The 22161-nt window shown below is 40.2% G+C and overlaps 1 protein-coding gene across 9 annotated transcripts in view; it reads left to right on the forward strand.

The window, feature by feature from the left end:
* Positions 1 to 22161, forward strand: part of PATJ (PATJ crumbs cell polarity complex component) — a 389086-nt gene that overhangs the window by 336438 nt on the left and 30487 nt on the right. For all 9 annotated transcript variants that reach the window (XM_086394286.1, XM_086394288.1, XM_086394293.1 and 6 more), the window contains 7 exons: positions 1977 to 2170; positions 4704 to 4851; positions 5984 to 6070; positions 9873 to 9987; positions 10724 to 10761; positions 14081 to 14203; positions 14960 to 15064. In XM_086394286.1, coding sequence (XP_086250412.1) covers positions 1977 to 2170; positions 4704 to 4851; positions 5984 to 6070; positions 9873 to 9987; positions 10724 to 10761; positions 14081 to 14203; positions 14960 to 15064 — 810 coding nt within the window. The remainder of the gene's footprint in view (positions 1 to 1976; positions 2171 to 4703; positions 4852 to 5983; positions 6071 to 9872; positions 9988 to 10723; positions 10762 to 14080; positions 14204 to 14959; positions 15065 to 22161) is intronic.

Raw genomic sequence — 22161 nt, forward strand, 5'->3', positions numbered from 1 at the left:
CCACATTTTCTGGAGACATTGTTTTCCCCTTTGTCTGTGGGTTTACCTCGTAAACAAAGGAAGTGCGATCATGGCCCTCAAGTAATAGCGAATGCTGTCACTGATTACCAGCCCTGACTGTAGTTACTTCAGTTCCTTGTAAAAATATGTTTCTACAGTTCCTTGTAAAAATATGTTTCTATTTTCTGTCAACCACGTGTCAGGTCCTGTGCCAAACGTACTACAGGGTTTATTTCATTTAATCCTCACAACAAAGTACATAGATACTATAATGATTGTTGTTATCATTATCTCTAATTCATGGAAGGCAGACTTGAAACTCGTCTTGAGTTATCTCTTTAAGGTTTCACATAGTAAGTTGAAATCGGCACTCAAAGCAAATTCTATCTATACCTAAAACCTATGCTTAACTATTGTTATTCTGGGTGTTGTTAATCTAAGTGATTCACAAACCCACCAGGATATATCAGAAAAGAAAAAGCAGCTTGAAAATTAGGCTTTTAAATATTTTCTTTACTCACAGCATCAACTTTAAATAATCACTCAAAAATCACTTTCTCCAGGAAGGGCTCATTCCTCTTTTCTCCCATCTATGTAATCACTCTTTAAGCACAAGTAGTGAGTCTTTAAAATGTTAGAAGTGGAAAAGCCTTAGCCCAGCCCCTCATTGTATAGGTGAAGGAATGGCGGTCCAGAGATAGATGGACATGCCCAAGCCACACAGACTGAGACCAACATCTTGAGAGAAACTGGTCCATGGCCTGGGCCTATCCTTCCCTTGGTTTGACTCTTTTCGTAACTATGACCTTGAAGAAGGGACCTACAACTCCCTTCTTCTGAGTCTGGGTTACTGTGTCCGTCAATTTGGCCCATGTGTCAAATTGACTTAGCAACATCCATACTAGACTTTCTCTGTGACTGGGGCAAGTCTTAGAGTGAGATGAGGCAACACGGTATGGAGACTGTGGCTGGAAAGATAGTCTGGGTTCATATTACGGCCCCTCCACGTGCTAGCTGTGTAACCTTGCTCAAGTCACTTAACCTCTGCATGCCTCAGTTTCCTCATCTGTAAAATGGAAATATTATCAGAGAGTTCATGTAAATGCTCATAAAGGGCTAATTTAATTTCAATCTCTAGATCAGAAAGATCTCCTGGGAAAGGAAATGGCAACCTATTCCAGTATTCTTGCCTGGGAAATCCCATGGACAGAGAGCCTGGTGTTCTATTCAATCCCATGAACAGAATAGTCCATGAGGTCGCTAAAGAGTTGGACACCACTTAGCAACTAAACAACAATGACACAACCATTTGTTAAGTGAAAAATAAGTTGGCTATGATTTCCATTGAACAGACAAGGGAAATGGAGCTTCACAGAGGTTACACAACTTGCCCAGACTCACATGACTGACTAGAAACAGGACCTCAGTGTCACTCAGTGCTGTTTCCAGTATATTTGCTGTCTAATGCATGGCCCTATCTATACTCACTTAGATCCAGATTCAAATCAGTGGACTTCAGAAAGTATTTGACCATCAGAAATATCAGCCCCTCATTTCCTCCTGGCCTGTTCTGAAATAGTCGTGATGTTAGCAATTAAGAGTGAGGATGTCAAATTCAATCAGCAAACTGAATCCAAAAAATGCTGACCAAATACTAATATTAATTTCCCCTTTGACCTCAATTGAATGAGCCAAGTAGTCCCTGCTGTCTCGTGTTGAGTCCATAGTAAAGTTCACAGCTACCTAAAATTGCATTATCATGTGACTAACCCACCCTCTGTAATTACTTGGGGCAGGGGAGTGTAAGGGCCACGTCCATGGTACTTGAAGCAGCTATGACTGCTATTGGGCACTCCCTGTGTGCTTTGGAACTGGCTGGAAATTTCTGGAGGCTTTCCACTGATTGGGTCAAGGAGCTGCTGAAGGCAGAGAGGTCTCTGCTATTGCATCCCTGTCTCAGATGCCTGTTGTTCCAGGTTAATGGGATTGACCTGCGGCGCGCCAGCCATGAAGAAGCCATCACAGCCCTGAGGCAGACGCCCCAGAAGGTACGACTGGTGGTGTATAGAGATGAAGCACACTACAGGGATGAGGAGAACTTGGAGATTTTCCCCGTGGATCTGCAGAAGAAGGCTGGTCGAGGACTGGGCTTGAGCATCGTTGGAAAACGGTAAGGAAATGGTGTCAGAGTCAGGATTGATCAGTCTTGTTCCTTCAGAGTTCTAGGGACTAAAGCTGATAAACACTGAAAGATAAAGCCATGTATAAACTAATGATGTGATTTCTAAAATTAACATGTTTATGACTATTTGAATGAGATAGGTCATGTTACTAAGCAAGACCTTAGCCAAGAAACATGTCATATAAAGTGAAGTGAAGTCGCTCAGTCATGTTCGACTTTTTGCAACCCCATGGACTGTAGTCTGCCAGGCTTCTCCATCCATGGGATTTTCCAGGCAAGAGTATTGGAGTGGGTTTCCATTTCCTTCTCCAGGGGATCTTCCCGACCCAGGGATTGAACCCAGGTCTCCCACATTGCAGGCAGACACTTTACCCTCTGAGCTAAATCAACCCAGACTGTTCCTACTTTTTTCCTCTTAAAGAGTAAAAACAGAGTCAACAAGGTTCTTTCTACTTGGAGTCACTTAGATCTAAGGCTGGCAGGGGTTGATTAAAACGACCATACCTAAGAAACAGCTGGTAGCAAGAAAGAGATTTACATATACAGTGTTGGGTTAGGAAAATTGCTCTACCATGGAGTGCCATGTTAATTTCATACTCTGTTAAACCAGTTGAGGAGTTACTGAAACTAGCTGAGTTGACATGGTCAAGAGACATTGATTCTTCATGACAGTAGTCTTCTATTAAGAAAGATATCCTGCAAATAATAGCTTGCACCAAAAATATAGGTAGATCCTGGTGACCAGGCTACTCTTTTGAAATCTATGCTCCTTACCCATGTGATAGGAATTGCAGTAATTATTTCAGAACAGTATTAGTAGACTAGAGAAATCAGTAAGATCTTCAAACTGTAGTTCCAGCTTCCACAGTTTACTGACTTTAGATATCTAGTGTGTATTTATTCCAACAGGGCTGCAGGATTTTCACGTGATGCCCCAATATAGCCTTAAAAGGTATCAGCCATATTCTTAGGAAGAGTCAAAGTTGGTTTTATATGTTGTGTCATGTATCCCCACTGACCTCTGTTGACTAGCCTGGTGCTTTGTTCCAAATGGTCTGGTCTATTATTAAGACATTAGCTACCATTTTTGAGCACTGGTTTTGTGCCTTGTACTGTGTAGTCATGATCTTATATTTTATTTCAGCACCATAAAACTATCACTTTGGAAATGTATTACAAAACAAAAGAGCTGAGACTCATATTTATAAGCATACTCGGTACACCTGTGGGTGCAGAATAACCGATGGAGCCCACGTTGAAGCTTGCTTTCTTGTTGTGATCATACATGTGCTTGGAGAGAGTCCTTTTAGAATAATGGTTTTTTCTTTATTGTCTCATAGTGAGTGGATTGATGAAATAACCTCCATACAAAATGAGCACTTTAGATTGAGTTTGTAAGGAACATTTACATTCTTAGCACAAAAAGTTTTATTGTAGAAGATCAGATGTATAAGCTCTCAAAATTCTTTGCCTAGCAATTCCACAACTAGGAATTTATCCTAAATACAGGCTGTAGATATGTTATTCACTGCACATTGCTTACAGTAGCTAGAGAAGTAAATAACCTATATTTCCATCAACAGTTTACTAATAAATGAATTTAGTGAATAGTAATAGTTCCTTAAAACATTGGGTAAGCGCCACGTGGTAATAAAGACCAATTGCCAAAGTGTGTTAAGTGAAAGAAAAAAAGTTAAACAAAGCTGGAGGGAAAAAAAGACTATATGTTCTTTTATATCCATTTACACACGTATGTACCATACACACGTGCACTGCTTTTGTATCCACAGAATATTGGTCTTCCCAGGTGGCTCAGGGGTAAAGAATCCATCTGCCAATGCAGGAGGCATGGGTTCAATCCCTATGTTCAGGAAGATCCCCTGGAGGAGAAAATGACAACCCCCTCCAATATTCTTACCTGGGAAATGCCATGGACAGAGGAGCCTGGTGGGCGGTAGTCTGTGGGGGTCACAAAGAGTTGAACACAACTGAGTGACTGAGCTCACATGCACACAGAATGCCTCTTGGAGATAATAAAGAAATGGGAAACACTGGTTATTTCTAAGAAGGGAATTGGGGGCAGGGAACAGACGAGAGGGGAAATTTTCAAGGTCACCCCTTCTTAACCTCTTGAATTTTGAGACATACACTTATTTATTCATCAAATAAATATAATTACAACCTTAAAGTAATAAAGGCAGGGAAAGAGGAAGAGTGAGAAAGAGACTAGAAACAGATGAGATGGTAATAATTGAGCTAATTGCTAAAGAAATACTGTGTCTAACAGTACTTAGCTGTTTTTTAAAGTGAATTTCCATTTCATTTCACTAAAATTATCCTCTTGCAGAAATTATGCCCTTGGGCCAGTGAAAGTGAATAATACAATAGGCAACATAAATACATATAAGCTATTTAAAGGGTGAGCACTCTGAGGCTTATCATTTGGGAAGAATATCTGTAATCTCAGGTTTAATATAGAAATATTGGGTTGTGCCATTACTCTGCTTTATGGTATTCACAGAAATGGAAGTGGAGTGTTTATTTCTGACATCGTGAAAGGTGGAGCTGCAGACCTTGATGGGAGATTAATTCAGGGAGATCAAATCTTATCTGTGAATGGGGAGGACATGAGAAGTGCTTCCCAGGAGACGGTGGCCACTATCCTCAAGGTGAGTCCGTAGCTGCTTTCTGCCTGGCTGGTATAACTCAAGTCCAATGGGAGTAGTTCTAATTTAGCTTTTTTATAAATGTGTTGAATTTTATAAAATGCATTGATACTGGTTTTTTACTAGAGACCTAATCTCTGATTATTTTAATCAATTAGGAATAGCTCCTAAAGAAAGCTATTGTATTGACTAACAGGATTGAGGGGAACCTTGTTTGGGGATTTAAGCTAGTTTTTCATACTTTTGAGAATTCCAAGTACCCGCAGTTGTCCTCTAAAACCATTCAATGGGACAGGTTCTCCTGGAGTCACAAAATGTATCCTTTTCCCTTTTGGGCTATATTGTCATGAATTCATCAAACTCAGCTTTTATTGCTTGAAGGCATATTAAAGATGCTAAAGACCAAATCCTCCATCTCACAATGAAGTCCTGACCAAAGTAGAGTGGCATGCCCAGATACCAGAGCTGTGCTTGAGGAGTTTTTCTGTCTCTCAAGCTGTTTCTCACTGAGGCTGTAGAGTGACTGGGGCTCAAGATTCCCTTCCAACTGACTGTTGCTGCCACATGGACCCTACCTGCCTTGGAAGAAACTGGTGAATAAAAAATCCTTGTAAATAGCCATTCAGCTCTCACCAGGTGTATCTTATTCTGTTTCACAAATAATAGTAGTTGTAGGAGCTTTTACAAAATAAATGAATTCTGTTTCTTTTAAAATCCTGATCTTCTAAAATAGTTAACTATCAGTTATTACTCAGGAGAGGACTTCTATCAGATTACCCGTGTGTTACCTCTGTGTTTGATTTTTCCCCATCCTCCTTTTCACCACTTTTTCTTCATCATTTTACTGTTCACAAATGCTTTCATCAGGAGGGAAAAGAAAGAGAAAGGAGGTGAATTGAAATATAATCTTTTTAACATGTTTGAAGAAGTCAGGAAATCATGAGATGAGTAGTATTGACTTGATAAATGTTTGTGACCTTACGTGATTTTTTTTTGATAACAGAATTTCCTTTCTACCTGTGGCCTTCACCAGCCATTTATGTTCTTGGCTGCAGAGATCAGTGGAGGCACTACCATAATAATTTAGGACACAGATTCTACTGTTTTTCACCTGTTCTTTTCTTGTCTTCGCCAGTGTGCACAGGGCCTTGTGCAGCTAGAGATTGGAAGACTCCGAGCTGGTTCCTGGACCTCCTCGAGGAAGACATCACAGAACAGTCAGGTTGTTGATGGCTTCCTGTTAGACTCACTCACTCACCTGTCCCAACCGGGAGAAATTTTCCCATTTCATAAACGATCGTTTGGAAATAATATGTAATATATAGCATATCCATGACACTAAGTTTGGTGTACTTTAATGTGTTTGAAATAAAAAATGAAAGGTGGGATGGAAACTCTTTAATCCCTATATTTTTCTCTCCTTTATTGCCTGCAAATATTTTCTTAGAACCACTTTTCTCTCCCACTATTCTATATTGCCTAGGCATTGCATGTACACAGCTGTGTTTATTTAAAAAAAAAAGAAGAAGAAGCAACATCTGGTGGCAATTTGACCCTCATTAGCACAACATTGTTCTATTCATTCAATTAAATATTGCTATAAAGTTAACTTGTGAATAGCCACTCACACATGCTGAGGGCAGTTAATGGTATATTCCTGGGAGAGCAAAGTATGGGGGTTTCTCCTGTAGGAGGGAGGCCTTAGTGGGTGATATTTTGTGGGTTAGCAAACATCTCGTTTATTTGCAATGCTGATGTAAATGCCACTTTTTTTTCCTAACAAAGTATATTTCACTGTATTTTTTTTTCACTGTGATGTCTGACAAAATCAAGATGGTAGACTATATGTTGTCTTATTTCGTATATAATTAAACTATAGAAATGTACATGTGACCCCCTAATCCCCTTTGTGGGTTATTAGATGGGCCTTTGTTTTGAGGTTAAAAGCATGATGACTTTTGGTCTCCTTCCTGATTTCCTTAGACTTAAAACCTCTCCAAGGCCTTTGTTTGGAAGGCATTCTGGTTTTATGGTTAGCCCACAGGTGCTTCTGGAATCCTATTAGCTGCCCCTTTTGCCTCATTTATATTAGGAAATGAGTGAAGAAAAATACCATTGTTCAAATAGAATCACAAGTTAGTTGGCTCGTCTTAGGTAATTTTTAGGGCAAGCAAACCGAGTAAACATCGTTAAGTTTTTTGGGCTTTTTGTTGTTGTATTTGCATTTCTGGCTTATGTAATGGGCAGCAAATATCATGTGTATTAAAAGACAGTGAGTGGTGCAGTAGGATTCTAGACACCAATAAATGGTGAAAATTCGGATCAGACTTGTATCAAAAGTGGGAACTTAAGATTCAAAATAGTTGTCTTGGGGGTGTGGGCTCAATCGCTCTGTTGTGTCCAACTCTTTGCAACCCCATGGACTGTAGCCCACCAGGTGCCTCTGTCCATGGGATACTCCAGGCAAGAATACTAGAGTGGGTTGCCATTTCCTCCTCCAGGGGATCTTCCCAACCTAGGAGTTGAACGATGTCTCCTTCATCTCCTGCATTGCAGGCAAATTCTTTACTAGTTGAGCCATTGGGGAAGCTACTAGTTGTCTTGGCTTCTTCCTTAATGGAATAGTCAACTTAAGTGATTTCATCAAAGCCCCTTTGTACATAGGGGTTACAATGTAGAATAGACAACACTGGAGATGAAATTTTTCTTCCTATAGAGTACATGAAAGTGACACAGAAGAAAAGGAGTTTGATAAACTGAAGAGAACGAGAAGGCCTCCCAGGCAGAGAATGTAGTGTAGGCAGAAGCACAAAGGGGTACAAGGAGCTCTGTTGTTTTAAAAAGAGTTTGAACTGACAGGTGGGGTGGTGGGGAGAACGGGATTTCTGTCCTTGAAGATTGTATACATGCATCCAGGAGATTAATAAAGTTCATACTCAGGTGAATACAAAGATAACAAATTTAGAGATTCTACCATTAAATGTCAAAAGCCCACCATTACAGTTTATCCGGTAGGTAAACGTGAGCTGTCATATTTTGGAAACCTGTGATGAAGTATCAGATACTTTTCTCTAACCTCTTTACACAGAATTTTCATTTCAGAGGATAGAAGTTTAATTCAATGTTAAGAAAAACAGCAAATATATTCTATCCTTGCTTTATTTATTTATTTATTTTATCCTTACTTTATCCTTAAAAGTAAGACCCACATGAAATGCATCTGTACTGATAGGTAGCTAATGGGAAGGAGGCCAGTAGCAGGCTGTGAAAAGGACGTGTCCTGCATCTTCATGAACTGAAGACCAGCCCATGACCCAGATGGAGAAAAAGAGGAAGCTATTCCCAAACATTTCCCCTAACAAAGAAAATATAGTAAAATATTAATTTTGGAATCTAGGTGGTATGTCTACTGTATCATTCAACTTTTCTATAAATTTTAAATTTTTCATATTTAAGGAACATTAAAATATTAAGCAACTTGCATCATACTAAGGAAATGGATCACATTATAATTTGTCAGGTGATAATTGTAGTCTTACATTTACTTTAAAATTTTGAGGCAATTAAGGCATAACCTTGAGAATTTGATAGAAAAAAGTTCTTTATTCATTATTGATGTCATTGTTGTGTGCATTGGGAAGATCCTTCACTGTGCATATGATTTTCATTAAATAGCCCCAGCCAAACATGGCTATAGATTATCTAAATTTATTTAAATAAACATTAGATTTATTTAAAAGGACAGTAATGAGGGGGGCACTAGTAGTAAAGAATCTGCCTGCCAGTGCTGGAGACATAAGAGACTTGGGTTCGATTCCTGGATCAGGAAGATCCCCTGGAGGAGGAAGTGGCAACCCACTCCAGTATTCTTTCCTGGAGAATCCATGGACAGTGGAGCCTGATGGGCTATGGTCCACAGGGTCACAAAGAGTCAGACACGACTGAAGTGACTTGGCACAATGGAGGGATAGCAGATTGAGCTGAATTATTACCAACTCTAGGAAAATCTTTGAGAAAAAAAATTTTTTAATATTCCTAAAATAACATATTCCCTTGATATTTGCTGCTTTTTCTTACAGTTGAGCATTCTATATAATCAAGTTCCTGTTGATCTAGATTTTCAGTTCAGTTGCTCAGTCATGTCTGACTCTTTATGACTCCATGGACTGCACCACACCAGGCTTCCCTGTCCATCACCAATTCCCAGAGCCTGTTTTACCAAAATAGCTCATGTATTTGAGTAATAAGAAAATACATGTTAAATGCACCCCCCAATGACACTTAGTGTCATTAACTGATCATATGTAAACACTGTGTAACACACTAGGAAAATGTTTCTGATTTCATGTGGCACACAAAGAGCTGAAATTACTGCATGCTTTCTACCTTGATGATTGAAACCACGTATAAAAGCACATAGAATGGAGAATGTAGTGGAGCAAATGGTAAATGGGGTTATTTGCTGCTGCTGCTGCTAAGTCGCTTCAGTCGTGTCCGACTCTGTGCGACCCCATAGATGGCAGCCCACCAGGCTCCCCCATCCCTGGGATTCTCCAGGCAAGAACACTGGAGTGGGTTGCCATTTCCTTCTCCAATGCAGGAAAGTGAAAAGTGAAAGTGAAGTCGCTCAGTCGTGTCCGACCCTCAGCGACCCCATGGACTGCAGCCCTCCAGGCTCCTCTGTCCATGGGATTCTCCAGGCAAGAGTACTGGAGTGGGGTGCCATTGCCTTCTCCAGTGGGGTTATTTAGGGTGATGGAAATGGCAACCCACTCCAGTGTTCTTGCCTGGAGAATCCCAGGGACGGGGGAGCCTGGTGGGCTGCCGTCTATGGGGTTGCAGAGTCGGACACGACTGAAGTGACTTAGCAGCAGGGTGATGATAGAGGGAGTGTGAGTTTTCCTTTTTGTTCTCTTTTTTAGCCTCCACAGAATTTTCTATTACATGGTTATGGTTACTTCAGTAGGTAAAACAGTAATATTAAGTATGAATTTCTAAAACTGACCACTGGGTTTCCTTTTCAGGGGAGTCAGCATAGCACACACAGCAGTTTCCATCCTTCCCTGGCTCCTGTCATCACCAGCCTGCAAAACCTGGTTGGCACAAAACGAGCTTCAGATCCTTCCCCCCAAAATTCAGGTATTACTTCAGACACACCATCAGCAAAACCATCCTGTTACCCAATCTTTTTTAAAAAAAAATTTACTGGAGTATAGTTGATTTACAATGTTGTGTTAGTTTCAGGTGTATAGCAAAAATGTTTTTAAACCTTTGAACACGGCCACATGAGCCCCAAAGTTTCTGAAAGCCCTGTTCTAAAGGAAGGAAAGCCATAGAGATCTGTGTTTGAAATGTGCCTTAACTTTACACATGAAAAGAAGAAAAGCAGAAATCTAAAGTACTTCATAAAGGAAAACCATTTCCAAAGAGAAAATTTAAAAATTATGGGTCACTCAAGGAAGGTCAGAGTGTGTATCCCATCATGGGTGGCCCAGGGAAGGGGGGTTTTAAGTCTTTCCTTGGGTAAAGTTATCTTTGATTAAGGCAGAAAAATGTGCTGTGAGACACAAATGGCTCACCCTCCAAGCCATTTACTCACCATATTCCAAGCAACTGCTGCTATAGTCCATCTGCTTTTGTCAGACCAAATGATTATGGCCACATCTATCTCAAACAGAAGGACTTGCTAAAAATAGAGGACATAACCCCTGATAGATGGTCGCCAGTTAGAATTTTGAGAAAGGGTACAATGCCTTCTTGCCTCAGTATTCTCTCCTTAAAGACCGAGAAAATGATGCCATTTTCATGGGACAATATTATATCCTAGATATGTTATCTCTTACTTTCAAAAAGTTAATTTGTTGCTTTTTTATAGGCACAGATGTGGGACCAAGGACTGTTGAGATAATCAGGGTAAGTCATTGATTTTTTTTATTTTTTTCTGATTTGTTTTAGATTTGCATAATATGTACATCTTCCCCTCAATGCAATGTATTGGATTATTAGTGTGCTCTTTTAAGTTACTGAAGTAAATAAATGGTCTGTATAACACAGACATACTTAGAAAAATAAAGCAAAGCACGTTCATGACCACTGTGAATTTTTTGGTGCATCCCATCCACTTCATTTTGTGTACCATGTTTAAGTTTTATAAAAACAAACAAAAAAAATGGTATCAATTAGACGTACTGTTGTAGCTTGCCTTTTTTACTTTACAGCATGGACTCTTAGTCATGCAAGTCAGTATTTTTTGACAGCATATGGCATGATTTTTGTCAGTTAACATAGTATTCCATCATATAAATGTGCTGTAATTTTTCTTAGCCAATGTCCTCTTATTAAACAAGTAGCATATTTCTCAACTTTTGCTATCTTTTATAGCAAAAGATACCTTTGTATTTTCTGTTTGGCTCATATCATGGGTGTTTTCTTTAGGATTATTTCTTAGAAATGAAATTGTTGGGTCAAAATCCACACTTGTTTTTCAAAGGCTTGTATACATAATGCTAAATTGCTCTCCGGAGAAGACTGTGTAGAATGCGTTTCAGTTCATAAAGTCATCAAGTCCTAATTTTCAGACTCCTGTGTGATATGCAGAGTGTTAGAAAGCACTTTTATTTTGCTCATGTTTATTATTAAATTTGGGATTCAAGAAGTAATGAAAAAAATTATGACTTTGTTGTATTCATAGTTCAGCTGTAGTAAAGTGATATCCAGCTTAACTGGGTTCTCTGGACTCAATTAGACTTATGTTTAAAGACACTTTACCATTTATTAGCTCTATGACCTGTGGCGAGTTACTTAAGCTCAGTTTGCTCATCTGTAGATTGGGCTTCTGACACCTCACAAGGTAAATCTTGTTGTTTGGATTAATGAGGTCATGCACACAATGTACTTAGCAGAGTACCTAGTTCATCATGAATGTCCAGGAAGTGGAATCCTTTGTCATTGGCTGCAACTTTGACTAAATCTGCCTGATTATTCCAAGTATCTTTCCACCAGAGTGGCAACTCAAATGTTCCTTGGATGGGGAAGTTAAAAGGTACCAATATGTGCATAATTATGGATAAATTAAAGAAACATCATAATGAATTTGAACATAACCAAATTATTCCATAAATTTCTCATTCCAAGATTTATAGCATATCATTTTCTGTTTTCTTAGTCATTTCAGCTGCTTGTTTTTACAGGCTTTTATAAAAAGGCCAGTTCCTACCCACCCTGTTTTTCTACATATAGTCAGAGCAGAAACTTTATAATGAAACGCATCTTGCCATTTGCATGTAGGGCTTTACTATTGATGCATTCAGATGCATATAGAAGCTGGGCACAAACTTTGGAAAACAGGGCGTTGAAGTTTTTTCTTGTATGGTTTTTTGGTCATTCTGTTCTTTTTCCTTTTTCCAACTTTACCGAGGTAAAATTGAAGCACACTGACCTATGTATATTTTTAAGTGATCAGGTAAAACTACAGAAGCCTTGCAACCCTGTAGGTCCTTTTTCCCAAACCACTCCCCTAACATGTATGTCCTTGTTATCATATCTTAACATGGGCTGCATAATTTGAGAGCCCTGCCAGACAATGGTATCATCTTGGCTTTAAACTGTCCTACATATTTGAAAGAACTTAAGAAAATTTGTCACATTTCCCTGGTTCTTTGCATGTCAAGTAACGGGGTTTTTCCAACCCTGCTAAATGTTATGCTATATAGACCCTGAAGAATGTTGTTTATGTTTTAGCAGTATCCACCCAGTTAGGCTCATATTGCAAGTTATGGTATGAGTGGTGGTTCAAATCTCAGTTCAGTTCCTGAGTGTGGGGCTGTCCCTCACGAGTGTGGCTTAGAGTTGAGCTTCAGAATTCTGTGGGTTCCCGGGATCCCTCTCTCTGACTCTTTCTACTCTAGTTTTCTTCCTTCATTCTCCAGCCACCAGGTCTCCTTTTCCTCTTTCCCCTGACCAGAAAGATGAGTTAACCTCAAAGTTTTAACAATTTGCACCAACTTTATGGGGGCTTCCCAGGTGGCACTAGAGGTAAAGAACCCACCTGCCAATGCAGGAGACACAGGAGACTCGGGTTCGATCCCGGGATTGGGAAGATCCCCTGGAGGAGGAAGTGGCAACCCACTCCAGTATTCTTGTCTGGAAAATTCCACGGACAGATAAGCCTGGCAGACTGCAGTCCATGGGGCTGCAAAGAGTTGGACACGACTGAGTAATTGAATACAACAACAGCCAATTTTATAGCCCCTTGACTTCAGGTCAAAGCTGTATGGAAAACAACTGGAAAATGTACCCTCTGCTATTGTTTCTCCAAATTTTAGCTCTCCACCACAATTTGAGTTTCTTTACTTTTCAGAAGCCTCAGGTAGTTGTTCTCTAAGTTTTGGCAAGAGGTCTTCATTTTAATCAGTAGGAGCGAGATGCCATAGGGTATGTATGCCACCACGTTGAAACTGGAACTTACCATTTGTTCTTTTAGTGATTTTTAAAATATTAACCCTGTGATATACATGTAAGAGAAACCTGGACAAAGGCCAGGGTCTCTTTAGCAGAGTCAGAATGAGCCAAACAGTCTCACCTAATGATCTTAGGGAACATTTTCAGCCACGTGTTGCTTCTCTCTCCAAACTCTGTAGTCACTGCAGTGGGCGTCCTTGAAGATCCTTTGTTCTAACTCGGTCCTGCAGCTCCTTCAGAGCCAAGTGTGTTTGTTCACACCCAGAAGAGCATGATATGTGCGGTAATTTAATCATAAACACCATATGAGGACACACTTGCCAAGTCTGCATCGAAATTGGCCACTGAACAGCGGTAGCATAGGGTTTGCTTTTTTCTTTCTTTCTTTTTTTTTAAATTTTTTACTCCTACTGTTGCATTTTACTGAGCTTTTTCTGTGGTCCAGGACTGTACTATATCACCTCATTTAATCTTCAGATCAACACTGTGAGGTAGGTGGTTTTCTTCCCACTTTATGAAGAGATGGAAGCTCTAAGAGGTTAAGGAACTTCCTAGGACACCACCTCCCATCCCCCTGTCCCAGCTAATTAAGTACTTCAGTTAATGAAGAGCTGAAACACTGGTCTTTCTGACTTCAAAAGCACTGAAGTTAATTCCTATGCTCACTTGACCTCCTGTGTCACAGAGGAATTTTGTTCAGCAACTCTCTGGGGACCATCAGGTTGTGACTCTTCGTTAAACATATAAGCATTGTTTTTCTTCTCTTTTTTAGGAGCCCAGTGATGCCCTCGGAATCAGCATTGCTGGAGGAAAAGGAAGTCCCTTAGGAGATATCCCAATATTTATTGCCATGATTCAGGCCAGTGGTGTGGCTGCACGGACACAGAAGCTTAAAGTAAACAGAGCGGGTGGGGAAGTTCTCACACCATGTGATGGGGTGGGGTGGGACAGGACGTGGTTGCCAGGGGCATTGGTGGGCAGTGGTTTAAACTGGAATTCCAGCAGCCATCAGAGACCCACACTGTGGGCAAAATGCATTGGCGACAGTTTGTACCTGAAATTCATTATGACCCTAAGCATATAAAAATATAGTTTATATCAAAGCTTCTCAGTGAAAGATGAAATTGCAGCTCATTTGCAAAGCTTCCCATATCATTTTTAGCACCACGTGCCACCTGAAATTGATTTTCACCTGAGAAAGATTTGACCTTAGAATCTTCCTTCCACCGAAAGCATCAACATTCTTATGATTTTTTTCCCCCATCACACCTTAATCTTAATTTAGGTGGAAAAAAATAAAGCAGAAAATATTTGGCTTCCTCATTAGAGCTTCATTGAACAGGTAATTTGTGCATCCCACTATTAGTAGCAAATGGATGTATGCAACACCACCATTGCCCCGGTACAAAAGTGGCCTGCCGGGCCTTTTAATAATCAAATCTGACCCCCTTCTTGTTTCTCTGATTGGTCTGTATTTGGGTGAAAGCCATAAAAATTCCTCATGCTTCTGGAGCATGCATACACAGTAGAAACACAGAATCTTCACAATAGCCACAAATGGGAAATATGACTTACAAAGAATTTTAAGCATTCTTCTCAAATTTAATTTTTCTTAATGATAGTGATTTTTCTCCCACTTTTGTACTTCCAGGTTGGAGATCGGATTGTCAGCATTAATGGGCAACCTTTGGATGGGCTGTCTCACGCAGACGTGGTTAATCTGCTGAAGAACGCCTACGGGCGCATTATCCTGCAGGTATTGCGATCAATGGAACTCGCAGCTGGGAGAGGCAGATAAGTGGCGAGCAAAAACGATTGAGCGCCACTGGCAGGAGGCATCACCACCCAGCAGGGTGCTTGCTGATGTGAATTATGAAGGTTGAAAGCAAGAAATTATTATTTTTATTCAGAAATTCTTTAATGCCACCCATACAGGCAGTGAGCATGATTATATGAAAGCATAACAAGGGGAGAAAAATTACTCTTTGCTTCACATGATAAATCAACAAGGCTTTTAGCTTCTGGTGTTCTTTTGTAAATCAGAGTTTGCATGGAATAGGAAATTATTTCTTTTCTTATACCCCAAAACTGCGTCTGAACTGTCCAAGCGCTGTTTTCTTCCAGTCCTTTAAAGGACAGGAAAAGTAACAGTGCTTTTTTCCTGTAGCATAAATGATTGCCAGCACTGCTAAATACTACATAGTAGTCATCAACTAAGGCAGACAATCATATTTCAGCTGTGGTCCCCAAGAGTATTCTCCAGAGGCACAGGGAAATATACCAGGAAGTAGAAACAAGGTGTGCTCTTAGTCACCCCTCCTTCTCTTTCAGCACTCCGAGTATCTCTGAGATTGATGTCATGCACTGAGCTAGAGCAGCGACTGGCAGCCAGTTTCATTACCGAGCTCCCCCCAGAATCTATGATTATAAACACCATCCTTCTGCAGGGGTAATATTAAATGGTCTATAGGTAAAAAGAATAAAACTCACCATTTAGTATCTCAGAGAAAGGGCTAGCCAGCCCCTCTAATCATTCTAGTCTTTAATAAGTTCGAATTGAAAAACCATTACTTTGGGGAGGAACAATTTATGGTGCTTAAGTCTCACCATCTCAGAGGTCTAAGTCAAAAGTGCCAAAACAGACATTTAACCAAAGTCGGTGGCTTTCAACACATGGAAGGGAGTTGTAAAAGACTGCCAGGGGTTTCCAGGGAGTTTATGTGATAGGCAACGTATTATTCAATGATCTGGGTCCCCAAGTTTCTGTTGAACACAAATGGAAACTGAGTGGACTGGGTGTAGAGTCCCAGAGACGGCTTCCTCATGTCCTCATCCTCAGGGGTTACCTGTCATTTCACCTTCCACCCCTCAGTCTTCCTCAGAGCCTGCAAATCCTGGCTTTTTCTTGTTTCCAGCTCTTGCCTTTCCTTCGAGTTATGCTGACCCCTAGAGGCCATGCAAGTGCAACTCTTCAATCACAGAGCTGTGGCCCATTAGTTATACAGGATTTTACCAGGAAGTTGTTTCAAAGGATAACTATGTACAGGAGGGGGTTGGGGTGGGAGGAGGGAGTGGGGAAAGTGTTTCCCTTAGTGGAATCTAGTATTATTGACGTTGTTATTTTCCAGCGTAATTTATTCACTTCCATCTTCTTCACAAAGAAACGGGAAGGCACAATGTGAAAGTATGACATTCACCATGTAAAGTTCCTTAAGTGGAGATGAGCACATGGTCTCCCTGTGCAGAATTTAATGCTCCATTCAGCCAAATTGCCACTATTAACATACTTCTGAAGGGATTCCTTATTTTTCCTATTTCTGCATTTTAAGAAAATGACTTTTGGTTTCAAAGCGTTCTCTTGCGTTAATTACATTAGATGGTGGTGTTATTTGTCTAACAGGTGCTGTTAAAAACGTAATAGAATCCTTTGGGATTTTGACGGTTGTGATCTACTCAACTCTGTATGTGTATGTGTGTGGGTATGGGGCATACGTGCTGCTAAAAGCTTTAGAGACAGAACTCGGGAAATTCTTACATCTTGTGTCAGACGCCTTTCAGTTGCATAGTCGTATTCACTTTAATTGAAACACTGTGCATGGAGTGGTACCAGCAATACATTATCACAGCTGACTTGTCAGTAGGTGATTATTTTCATGATCAGGTGAGCCAGCCCAGTGGCAGAGCAGTAGGAAGGTCAGATAATTGTGTCTGATGTTGTGGAAAATACTTCTTGTTGGTGCACATGCAAAGCGATCAGCAACTGCTGATGGCACAGGGAAGATTAGATCTGGGTCAGCAGACCACGGGGTGGAGAAGGGGAAGAGAGTGGAGGAGACCACCAACACTTCTGGAAGCTTCTTCCTGTAGTTTAAATTGCTAGTGCTAGGTATAGTAAAGAAGCAGCTATTCCTGCCCTTGAAGTCTGATGGTATCTTATTGTCAAATAAAAATTGGTCAGTGGGAATTGATTTGGATGTAGGGATCATTTTAAATATTCTCAACTATATTTGGAGGTAGAGTTTGCCTGGATTTGCCTGGTTTTGAAAGTTTGCCTGGTTTAGCACTTTTGTCTATGAATTACCATCCAACCTTTTTTGGACAAAGCCAGATAACCCAGACTCTTATACAAATTTTTGTTTTTACCTCTTTCTTTGAGAACACAGAGGATAAAATGAGTGTATCAGGGATTTTTGTCACTACAGGAGCCTGTGGGGCTTTCTCTGGATCCAGACCTTTTAGCGTATAGAATGTGGATTAAGGCAGCAGTAACTAAACTAGGAAATACAGGAAGGGTATGTTGGGAGAGAAGAGAACGTTGTGTTTGGAGGCACTCAAGGTAGAGATATCCAGCAGACAGAGGAAGTGTGCTACCAAAGCTTGGGAAGACTTCAGTGCTGGAAATGGGATAAACATGGCCATCCACAACTTCTTGGGGTTGACATTCCCACTGCCTGACACATACTTCATAGGTATTGGCTGAATAAATGAAACAGTAGAGACAAACACAGAGAATAAGACTTGGAATCAGTAACAACGATGGACAGCAGGAGAAGGAATTTCTTGGCCAACCTAATAGCTTATGCTTTTCTCTTTGAAAGCTTTAGAATGTAGTGTACAGGTATTTTTCTTCTTTTATTTAACTTGTTCACTTATTAATGGACCTTAAGTTAAATTTACTTCATTTCTTGTTTTTTCTCTCTTTCTGTTTCTCTTTTTTCAGTTCCTCGATGTTGGACGCTGGATCTCCTGAATTAATCCTGTGTCTTATTTTTTCTGTTTCATTTTCAGTCTAGGGCTCCCAAGAGAAGTCACTGTTTTCTCTATATTATCTTGAGCATGGCATGTCTCTCCTAACCAGCAGTTGGGCCCTTTTACATCAGTTTTTGTTTGTATGTGTTCTGGAAGATGCCCTCAAGGACCTCCCAGACACACGCTTATTAATCCCCCTGACTTCTGACTCTCTTCTGCTCCCTGAGAAAATTAGGATATACTCCAACAAAAGAAGAAAGTAAGAGAGAGGGAAGCCAGGGGATCTAAAGCTGAGGAACAGTGAAGTCCTAGGACAGCTATGCAGCAGGCAGAGAGAACAGTTTATCCAAATTGAAGCAGGGGGACCAGAAGACTCTAAGAGAGATTCCTCTGAATTAAAGAGGGAAAAAAGAGGGACAGATGGATTACCTTGTATATTTAACTGCATTGGAGGTTTAAGGTCAGGTGGAAAGTTTGGGGCTGAATTATTATAATATGTAAAAAATTAAACAAAATGAGATTTATTATTAACCTTGAGGACAATAAACTTGTACCAAAGAAAGGGGGAGAGAAATGTAAACATACAACAGTAGTCGGCTCAATATGAATAACATTTACGTAAGTCATAATAAAACCCACAGAATGAAACATCATAATGCATGAAATATTAGTAGCATGACAGTTTGAGATGTATTCATAGGAAAATATGAGAGTTAAATCTTTGGAGTTGAAATAAGATTGTTGGAAATTGTTAAAACTACAAAGATTTAAGTATTTAACACATATAAAGAAACACAGGAAACAAGTAGAACTTAAAAATATAAAAGGTAAGTGTAAGATTTTGGCAAGCTAAATTTTCATCTGTTGGAATAAGTAGTCTATAGATGTGACTGAGTAGTCTATAGATGTGATCAAGATGATAAAGTTCAAAGTAGTCTTATAAAGTATATTATTTAGCTTATATCTCTAGAATTGAAAAGAGAAATATTCAGTATGTCTCTAGGGAATAAGAGTGTTGAATTTTTTATCATGTACTATATTACTTAATTTTAAATCATGTGCACACAAAAGGAAATATCCTAGAAAATTCCAGGAGTTAAGAATACAGGTCCTAGACCCTAAAGGAGAAAAGAATTTTAAGAACACGGCACTTACAATGAGACAAAAGTAAATAAAACTGTGGGAAGGCAGCTGTCAGATCAATCACTGGCAATCTTTAAAATAATTGATTTCTCCCTTTCAAAGTTGGTGGCAAGTCAGTAGAATGCAAGGGACTAGTTGGGAGCAAAGGACATAGGAAAAAAGATGGAGGTAATGTTATTTCTAAAAAAGAGGGTAAGAAGTGTTTCACAGCATTTGAGTCTGATGGCTTTCCTTTGAGGATAATCATTTTCTATGAATGAATAAAGAAGTGATTTTGACATTTGAGAAAAGCACTTCTCAAACTTCAGCATGCTCCAGGATCATCTGGAGGGCTTGTTAAACAGATGCATTGCTGGGTCCCACTCCCAGAGCTTCTGATTCTGTTGGACTGGGGTGGATCCACAAATTTCCCTTTATAACAAGCCGCCAGGTGTTGCTGATGCTTCTAGTTCAGAGAGCAATCTGAAACCCACTGGGTAGTGCGTGCTTTAGAGATGAACAAAGATTTGCACTGCTCTTTTCTCTATATGGGTATTCTCTGGAATACCCATCTCAACCTACCAGTATCCCCTCTTTATAAAGGTACATGTGAGTAGTTCTTAACCTTGATTGCCCAATCAAATTGCTGACTCTAGTATCAGTTCCTGGGTCTCACCCCATGGAATTTGGTCTGGGATGTGGCTTGAACATTGGAATATTTTAAAGCTTCCCACATGATTTATTATGTAGCCAGGGTTAAGACCAGCTATCTGTGAGGGTTCCTTATGGGTAGAAAGCCAAGTGGTGCCAGAAAGGGGGTGATAAACTTCAGGAAACGGACCAAGAGCTACCGGTTTGAAAAGTTGAAGTGATGACCTCAGGTAAGTTCTGTAGGACATGTAAGTTTTAGTGTCAGAAAGTTGAGTATTTTTGAATACTTCAAAAATACTTCTTCAGCTGCCTCTAGGAAACTGGATCATTTCTCCTTTCTTCCAAGGTTTCTGTGAGAATTAAATGAGGTGTAGCATTTAATAAAAATAGTGGATTATAAGTGTTAAGCATTCAATAAAGTGGAAAGTGAAAGTGTTGGTCTCTCAGTCATGTCTGACTCTTGGCGACCCCATGGACTGTAGCCCTCCTGGCTCTTCTGTCCATGGTATTCCTCAGACAAGAATACTGGAATGGGTTGCCTTTTCCTCCTCCAGTGGATCTTCCCAAACCAGGGATTGTACTGGGGTCTTCTGCATTGGCAGGCAGATTCTTTACTGTCTGAGCTACCAGGGAAGTGTTAAATAAGTGATTCTTTATTGCTGTCTGTCTGTCATTGCTTCCCAGGTGGCCCTAGTGGTAAAGAACTCATCTGCCAGTGCAGGAGACATACGAGATGTGGGTTTGATCCCTGGGCTGGGAAGATCCCCTGGAGGAGGAATGGCGCTCCAGTATTCTTGCCTGGAGAATCTCATGGACAGAGGAGCCTGGTGGGCTACAGTCCATGGAATCACAAAGAGTCTGACATGACAGAAGCAACATAACACACACGTTATTACTCTCATTTTAATAACATTGTCTTGAAGTCAGAGGAGGCTAAAATTCCTCTTAAAATCCTGGAAGTGTGGTGGTTTTCTAGGTGGCATTTGAGATGTGTGCCATCAGATGGTGATGTGGCCAAGTCACTTTGCTTCTTCTTACTTCATTTTTGTGTTCCCTGGTGGCTCAGAGGGTAAAGCGTCTGCTGCAATGCAGGAGACCCAGGTTTGATCCCTGGGTTGGGAAGATCCCCTGGAGAAGGAAATGGCAACCCACTCCAGTACTCTTGCCTGGAAAATCCCATGGACAGAGGAGCCTGGCAGGCTTATAGTCCATGAGGTTGCAAAGAGTTGGACACGATTGAGCAACTTCACTTTCACTCCATTCCAAACTTAAAACATTTCACACTTCAGACCATGTTTTTAAAACAAATACATTAAAATCAGTGTATTCTGATGTTACTAGAATCAGTGTCACTAGATTCTAAATATTAATCAGATGGGCTTTCTACTCTATTAAGTTACACCAAATGCCAGGCATGGGACAAAGCAAGCTCATTTTGATTGTTCTGTAATGTGCCCTCATCTTAAGATGCCAACTTTCTCAGGGGTCACCTTAACCTGACAGTCTTTCTCTCTGTCTCTAGTGTATTTGTACTGTGGATCTAGGATGCAAGTTGGGCATGAGTGTGGAGTTTGTACAAGATTTTGTTGTTGTTGTTTAATTGCTAAGCTGTGCCTAACTCTTTTGTGACCCCATGGACTACAGTCTACCAGGCTCCTCTGTCCATGGGATTTCCCAAGCAAGAATACTGAAGTGGGTTGCCCTTTCCTACTCGAGGGAATCTTCCCAACCTAGGGATCAAACCTGTGTCTCCTGCATTGCAGGAGGATCCTTTGCCACTGAGCCACCAGGGAAGCTCATTGTAAGATTTGGGTCCTAACAGATATAAGGCTAATCTCATTCCTTTACAAGATCAGCAAGTCAGGAAAGTTCTAGGCAAGAAGCTCAAGCTTTTATGCATTGTAATGTCCTGGATGTACATTTGATGCAATGTAAATACTTAGCTGGAAAATATTTTCACTTCTCAATTCTTCAAAACATAATCCACCCCAAACCTGTTTTTGAGCAAAGGTACTTATCCTAGGGTCTATGCAATAAAGACTTGTGTTTTATTATTCAATTAGAAAATGTACCAACATACATGGCTCTGATATAGAACATACAATTTCGATTGAAGTTTTGTTTTTAACAAAAAAATTAAATGTCACAAGGACCTAAATAAGGCACGAAGAGAGCATATCAGAACAGATACCTTCCTAAGGTCAAGGTTTAAGGAGACAAAAATCTAAGGAGATAAATATTGAAGGAGAAATGCTCTGGGAGGGGGAAATTCATTTGGAGGGGGAAACATGGAGTGAGGAGTTGGGGCAGTTGGAGGGGGAAACACGGAGT

Source organism: Bos grunniens, chromosome 3 (assembly GCF_055505025.1).
Source record: "Bos grunniens cultivar Pamir isolate PY7600 chromosome 3, Bosgru_T2T1.0, whole genome shotgun sequence".
In the NCBI taxonomy this organism is placed as follows: Eukaryota; Metazoa; Chordata; class Mammalia; order Artiodactyla; family Bovidae; genus Bos; species Bos grunniens.